General features: G+C 40.6%; 1 protein-coding gene across 2 annotated transcripts; it reads left to right on the top strand.

The window, feature by feature from the left end:
* The first annotated feature begins 455 nt into the window (after positions 1-455).
* On the top strand, positions 456-6,000 carry LOC102705198 (probable galacturonosyltransferase 7). 2 transcript variants are annotated; one of them, XM_015842041.2, is made up of 9 exons: positions 456-941; positions 1,025-1,068; positions 1,188-1,247; positions 2,448-2,595; positions 2,706-2,758; positions 3,462-3,754; positions 4,009-4,366; positions 4,447-4,998; positions 5,255-6,000. In XM_015842041.2, exons 1-9 carry the CDS (start codon positions 791-793, stop codon positions 5,525-5,527), a joined length of 1,932 nt encoding a protein of 643 aa, XP_015697527.1. In that variant the 5' UTR covers positions 456-790; the 3' UTR covers positions 5,528-6,000. The 2 variants fall into 2 exon arrangements, with proteins under 2 accessions (XP_015697527.1, XP_015697526.1); XM_015842040.2 differs by having other exon boundaries at positions 5,249-6,000.
* Positions 6,001-7,657: the final 1,657 nt, after the last annotated feature.

The following is a 7,657-nucleotide window of genomic DNA, read 5'->3' as shown; positions in this document are numbered from 1 at the left end:
TGAGCTAAAAATAGCTTAGTGATTAAATTATCTAATATCCGTCACCAATAACAAACAATACCTTTTAGCTTATAACCGATCTAGGTATGCTGGTTGGAGTGTTTAAGATCCCCTGCTGTTGCAAATGGTGTGTTCAAGCGTAGTACTATCTTTGTTACGGAAATAAGTATTTTTTACGTGTTCATGAAAATTAATCTGGACATATCTTAAGAAACACCTCAAGATGATTATATTTTAAAACAGAACGAGTAAGATGTTTTAGGGCATATCTTAAAGAAACACCTAGAGATGATTATATTTTAAAATAGAACGAGTAAGATGTTTTAATCATATTTAAGATTTGTATATTTATATATGTATTTAGATTTATTTATATAAATATGAATAGATCGGAGGACGGAGGGAGTAGTATAAAGCAAATAGAGATCTGATGGACAACGAAGGAGAGAGGACAGGTGATGGCAGAGAAGAAGACATACAACCTCCAAAGCAAAGGCAAAAGAGGAGCAAAAGAGGAGAACCGAACAGATGAAAAAGAAACTGGAGAGAGAAAGAGATAGCTCCACTCCACTTCACTCTCCAATAGCAAGCAAGCAGAGTAGTGAGAGTGAGAGTGCGCTCCCCGAGGAAGGAAGGAAGACAACCGTCTCCGTCTTCCTCATGCTGTCTCACCCTGCTCTGCTTACCTTAATGTGCAAGTAAATTACTTCCACTAATTGCCGCCGCCGGCCACAGCCACCGAGCTCCGACGACGAGAATCGAAGGCGGAGCAGGTGTTTTGTTGGTCGGTATGAAGGGCCGCCACCATTACTCCTCCCCCTTGCCGTCGCCGTCGCCGCCGTCCAAGCGCCGCTGCACCGCCCTGGCCGCCGCCGTCCCGGCGCTCGTCGTCTGCTCCATCCTCCTCACACTCGTCTTCCTCCTCGGCCTCCACCGCCCCGGTACCTGCGTCCCCTCTCCTCCCGGATCTCTACCCTAGTCCTACATACATTTTGCTCATCTCCTCTCCTCTCCTTAATTGCAGCAGGGTATGGATCGGGGGAGCGCGCCGCGGTTGTCATCACCACCGTACGATTTCATCAACCCGACTTTGAACAATTTTCTGACGCTTGCTGCAATTCAAGATTTTCTATTTTTATTTTTTTTGCCCCTTCAGTCTTCTGATTTTTGTGTGCCCTTATAATTAGGAGCTGGGGTTTGGCAAGCACAAGCATCTGGATGCGAGGATGAAGCACAAGCTACTCAAGGTAATGCTGCTTCTGCTCATGCTGCCCCAATGCCTCATTCATATCTTTTTCTAAAAAAAAAAATCAGAATGCATAATTCATATTTAATTCTTGGTCGTTGGAATTTTGCCATTTGGCATTCTGTTCTACACAATTGCAAGATTTGTGCAAATCTGGAGTAAGAATTGACCTTCTGAATATAAAATTCCAAACTTTGAGGCGGTTCTTCTGGATAGGTTTCATTAAGACAAAAACAAGACGGCATCGGTCACCTCTACATATTTAGGACGTTCATGTTCTCTGCGTGTGTTTGTGCTTGCTGACGCTTTACTGCCTTCTGCCTTCATCAGCAGGGGCACTCACTCTGGACTGTAATGCCAGGGCGTTGTTGCTATTCTGGTTCTGGTAAAATGTTCTTTGGCAGTGTCACTGACAGATGGACTTAGATTGTTGCTGGGGTGAGCAACTTCTCTAGTGAACCGCATTCTTTCCATTATATTGCTTGAAACTGGTCCGGTTTCACTTCTGTTTTCTTTTTTGGGACTTACGTTGTCATTTTGCTTTCATCCTAACTGGTGTTGTTAGTTAGACCTGATTTAAAATGGTATTGTGAAAAAAAAAACTGCCACTTGCCCTATGCTACTTTGGTATAAATGTATATATTATCTCTAATGTATAAATGTATATCTCTTTGGACTAATGTAACTACACACTTCCCTAACGGGTATCTTCTACACTGCATCAGACTTTCAATTCAGGCTTAAGTGGAATACCATGACAGTGTGGCCTATATGGCTATAATATACACCCTCTGTCCTAAAATAAGTGATCTCTTCTAGTTCAAATTAGAAGGGAGCACTTATTTTGGGATGGAGGTAATATTTGTTATTCGTGCCTGGTATTGAGCAATTAAGCTTTGGAAGTGGCACCGAGGGAGGCTTGGGTGAAAACTTTGATGCTTCGTAGGCCATGTTCGGGGAGTAAGTATAACTAGGGGTTGACAGTTTGTGCTAGATATATTGTGTTAAAAGTAATATCAAGCAGATGAATCAGTTCGTATACTATGCGTTTACACTTGTGCCAAAACACTGATTGAATGTGCACTGCTATTGAAATGAATCACCTGTGCCATTTTGACATTTGCTTGGTTAATAATCTTTAAGGGCTTGCTCCACTGATATGTCAAATGATTCCTAGGCTAATATCCTTTTGTAAAACCAGGAATTTTCTTTTCCTGGATCGCATGGTATTTCAGGTGTGAAATCTGGTGGTAGATCAAAGGCCAAGAATCTTTCGACCAAATCAAAAGAAAAGATTAAGGATGTTTTCTCCTTAATTCAGCTGAAAAATGGGACAAGAAAAAACAAAGGTAAGCAATGTCAAATTAGATTTTGTAGTGTGTTGCTGCAATGGTACTTTGGAAAATGGAACTGCATAGCACCATTAATATTCATCTTACAGCATCCAATGGCATTTCAGGATTTCACACACATACAAGATACCAGTTAAAGGACTTATCCAGGAAATCAATGGTAAGAAATGATTTCTGTATTTACTTACAATCTTTAGCATTTGAATATATCTGCATTTCATTGATTTGGAACACTAGTGGAATATTCTTGTCTGTGAGCAATGGTTACTAATAAAATGTTTGTACTTCTTTCTGTGATAAGTTGATTACCAATGGGGTTTTATGGTAATCAGGAACTTTAAGGAGACAAATAATGAATGCAAAATATTTTTGTAGGAACATCTTTTCTACTTCTAGTTTGGCATCAGTAATACTTGGTACAATAATTTGTAGTATACAGTTGACTTGTCCTTTTGGGCAGATTTCCACGTTAAAAATTATGTTAGATGTTTCACTGTTGCCAGTACTCAGTCAGTTAAGAATGCATTCATGCTTGACAAAGGTTGCAGCATAGTGTAGGAATGATTTTTCCTCGAAACTTGGTTCCCCTTTTTCCACCTTTACTCAGACTGTATATCTTCATATTTACCCTGCAAATCTTGTAAACACATGGTTTGTGCTTCTGTTTGTTAATGCTTTTGCATATTGCAACTACATCATGGACATAATGATACAATAAGAAAGTTTTTTAAAAAATTGCAGAATTTTTCCTTGATATAAATTAATTTGAAGGGGATATTAGTACAATTACCTTGTAGGTGTTTGTGTAGGATGGATGTCCCTTAACTTTTCTGCCATAAGATTCTGAATCTGTTCTATGACAGGATACTACTACTGATAAGAAAGAGAACATCCAAGAAGTAGAGCATGAGGAGAATCCCAAATCCTGTGAACTTGAATATGGGAGCTACTGCCTCTGGTCTGTTGAGTATAAGGAAGTGATGAAAGATTTTATTGTGAAGAGGCTTAAGGATCAACTATTTATGGCAAGAGCTCATTATCCTAGTATAGCAAAGCTGAAGAACCAGGAAACATTTACACATGAACTGAAACAAAACATCCAAGAACATGAACGCATGCTCAGTGACACCATTGCAGATTCTGATCTTCCACCATTGTGAGTTCAATCTTAGTGTCATCTTATTATCTTCTGCTTTGTTTCTCGTAAAGATTACACGGTTCAATTTTATAACAAATTGTATGAGGATTAGCAAATGTTAGGACTGCTTCTTTTTATATATATAGTACTTGACCTCATTTGCATTCTTTTATGCTAGTCATAATGGTTAAATATGTCTGGTTTTTTCAGTTTTGAGTATTTTCCTTCAAACTTTTCTGATTATAGAGGCTGCTTACCTTTTTCTTTCCCAGTTTTGCAAAGAAGCTAGAGAAAATGGAGCGCACAATTGAAAGGGCGAAGTCTTGTGAAGTAGGTTGCTCAAATGTTGAACGGAAACTTAGGCAGCTACTTGATGTAACTGAAGATGAAGCTTATTTCCATACAAGGCAGAGTGCATTTCTCTATCATCTTGGAGTACAAACTATGCCAAAAACTCACCATTGCTTGAACATGAGATTAACAGTTGAATATTTCAAATCCATGTCTATTCGTATGGACCAGTCAAATAAGCAGAAGCTTCAAGACCCTACATTCCAACACTATGTAATATTTTCCAAGAACGTTCTTGCAGTTTCAACTACTATCAATTCAACAGTTATGAACTCCAAGGTATTTCCAAATGATACAAAACCTTATGACATATGAATAGTCCATCTCAATTCTAACTTACGTCCTCTGACACATTTCAGGATTCTGGTCGCATTGTTTTCCATTTATTCACTGATGCACAAAATTTCTATTCGATGAAGCATTGGTTTGACAGAAATTCATATTTGGAAGCCACTGTTCATGTGACTGACATTGAGGATCACCAGAAGCTCCCTAAGGATATTGATTCTCATGATATGAAACTGTTATGGCCTGCTGAGGAATTCCGTGTCACATATCGTAACCGTTCTCAATCTTTCCAGAAGAAAATGAAAACTGAATACATATCTACTTTTGGCCATTCACATTTTCTCCTTCCTGATCTTCTTCCTAGCTTGAATAGAGTAGTTGTTCTGGATGATGATTTGATTGTCCAGAAAGACTTGTCATCTCTGTGGAATATCAATATGCGAGGTAAAGTGATTGGAGCTATTCAGTTCTGTGAAGTTAGACTAGGACAATTGAAAGCTTATACGGAGGAACATAATTTCGACAGTAATTTATGTTTGTGGTTGTCTGGTCTGAATGTCATTGAATTGGAGAAATGGAGGGAGCTCCAGATTACCAGTCGGTATGATCAATTGCTTCAAAAGGTTAGTAACATTTTACCATTTCTCCTACAGTCCTATCCAAAGGATCTCACACTCAATTACCAACTGATAGCATAGTAAATATTTGAATTCCTTTCTAGTATGCCGCAAAAAAAAAAAATCCTTTCTAGTATGCCCGAAAAAAAAATCCTTTCTAGTAGCCCTTGTCTTATCCTTCAACAATTGAAATATCATTTTATTAATTATGTCCCAATAAGAGCAGTATTTTCATGCATCGCTTTTGTCCCTGTAGTTACAGAAGGACAGTGTGACATCATTTCCTCTCAAAGTACTTCCTATTAGCTTACTTGTCTTTCAAGATTTGACATATCCATTGGAAGATTCATGGGTTCAATCAGGTCTGGGACATGATTATGGAATTAGTCAAACTGATATAAAAAGATCTGCTACTCTGCATTATAATGGTGTCATGAAACCTTGGCTTGATTTGGGCATACATGATTATAAGGGCTACTGGAGAAAGTATATGACCAACGGGGAAAGATTTATGACAGATTGCAATATACATTAATAGCAGAGATTCACTATATGCTGCATTTGTGGGATTTTGGAATAGCAAACCTTGTGAACTTGCTTGAACGAAGGTGATCTGACGAGGTGAAATCTGCTTCAGTATTTATTATGAATCGGCTATACCCTGGATGGCATGTGGCACTGCACCAATTACAAAATGGAACCAACATGAGATGCTTTCTGCCAAAATTTAGCCAATAGTAAAATGAAAGCAGATCACCAACATTAATACCTTTGAAGTAGATTAAATAGGTTTAGCGAGGTGTATGATGATTCTTCCACATGTTGTACGTTGGGATGTACCACTTTGGGATTGCAAAAATGCAGTTAGCTGGTGGTCATCTTTATTTTTTTTGTTATATAAATTCTTTCATGTAATGACTGGCATGGCATGTACAGAGGTTAAAATGCCTTAACCAGAAAGCATTGAATGATTTTTTCGGCACATGGTTGACAATTGGTATTATGCAAGTATGCAATGTAGCCTGGATGGAATTTAAGAAACTCTGTTTGTACAGAAGGGTTGTAGTATTGTCGCTTAAAAGCAGCCCTTGTTTCATACAGATAAGAACAAATAAAAACAAAATCGGTACATCAGGGTGCATCTTTTCATTGCCACTTGGCATTGCAAAAGTGCAGTTCCTGGTCTTCTTAATATCTTACTTGATGTGCTTTACTAAAAAAAAAGTAAGCTACACTGAATAACTTCGGTGTTTGAGTGAGCATTGCATGTACAGAACAGTTGGCCATCCGTCACGCCCGGCACGGCCCAACAACCACACCGGGCCATGCCGTGCCGGCCCACGGGCTACACCGGCCGCCTAGGCACGGCCCAATAAGTCTCAGGCCGTGCCGGGCCGGCCCAGAAGCACGATGGACCGAAGCGTAAATAAGTCTACACTTCCAGCCTTACCTCTTTGGGCTACGCAAATAAGTCCTCGTCCCTCTTCTTCGGCCTGTGTCTTTTATAGCTAAATAAGTCTATTACTCATACCTCCTATATTGGGCTAAGCCTTATATAGCTAAATTAAGTCTATTTTAAGTCCTTTAATTTTCTTTTGCATCTACCGGGCCGTGCCAGGCTGGCCCACATGCCAAGACAGCGCGCGGGCCCAACGGTCGGGCCGGCCCGAGCCTGATCCCGTCGTGCTGGGCCGTGCATAGTGCCTCAACAAACAAGTATCATAAGTATATGTAAGAGAGCTGGTATCATAAGTTTGATACAGATGAAAACACGTAAAGTTAAAGCAGCTTCAACGAGCAAAACTTCTGCAGGCCAACTGTAGTTATGGCTGGAAATAGGCGCACCATCATGCTATAATCAAGACAGCATATGAAAGAAACAACCAAAGCCAAATCAAACATTAACACAGCTAGACAGATCGGATGTTTTCCTTGATGTTAATACCATAACACAAACAGAGAGTGATCATCATCTCAGTATATATGGATGGATGAATCTATAGATAGATAGATGGATGGACGGATGACAGATTACTCCATCCAGGCTAATTAATAATTAGTTAATAAGTAATTAGATGATGATGATGATGATACGATACGATGCGACGAAGACTAGGGTTGGTGGTGGGGATCCGATTAGGATGTGGGGAGGCAGGCGTCGACGTAGCCCTTGGTCCGGAGCTCCTCGAGGATGTCGTCCTGCACGCAGCTAGCTGCTTGATGGTTTGCACATGCTGCGGTTCATGAAACGGGCACCATGCACTGGTGAGGGCCTCGTGTAACTCGTCGATGACGGGATCATCGTAGCGCTTGTACTCCGGAACAGGAACCGGTGCCCTCGGCACGATCGCCAGAATGCGCTCCACCTCTTCCATGGCCAGCCTCGCCTTCACCACCGTTTCCATCTTCTTAGCCTCCTCCTCCTCCTCCTCCTCCTCCTCTTCCGCCACATATATTGCAGCGCCTCTTCAGCTCTTCCGTCGCCTCCGCCGAGCAGCGATCTCCGTCTCTACCCATCGCTAGCTAGCTACGATTTCAATTTCGATCTGATTCGGCACTTCAATTCTCCGTCGAACTCTTGATATTTGGGATGCAGAAGGAGGCAACGGCTCCCTAGCTAGTCTACGGTGCTCCTACCTCCGTCCTTAAATATTTAAAGTCATTA

Source organism: Oryza brachyantha, chromosome 11 (assembly GCF_000231095.2).
Source record: "Oryza brachyantha chromosome 11, ObraRS2, whole genome shotgun sequence".
Classification (NCBI taxonomy): Eukaryota; Viridiplantae; Streptophyta; class Magnoliopsida; order Poales; family Poaceae; genus Oryza; species Oryza brachyantha.
Note: the sequence above shows the minus strand (reverse complement) of the source record. Positions and strands in the feature narration are given on the sequence as shown.

What these genes read in the sequence shown, in the direction of transcription:
- LOC102705198 (XM_015842040.2), top strand. Translation starts at nt 791, where the DNA reads ATGAAGGGCCGCCACCATTACTCCTCCCCCTTGCCGTCGCCGTCGCCG. An exon ending in GATTCTGATCTTCCACCATT is followed by an intron (nt 3,755 to 4,008) that starts GTGAGTTCAATC and finishes TTTCTTTCCCAG; the next exon opens with TTTTGCAAAGAAGCTAGAGA. An exon ending in CAACAGTTATGAACTCCAAG is followed by an intron (nt 4,367 to 4,446) that starts GTATTTCCAAAT and finishes GACACATTTCAG; the next exon opens with GATTCTGGTCGCATTGTTTT.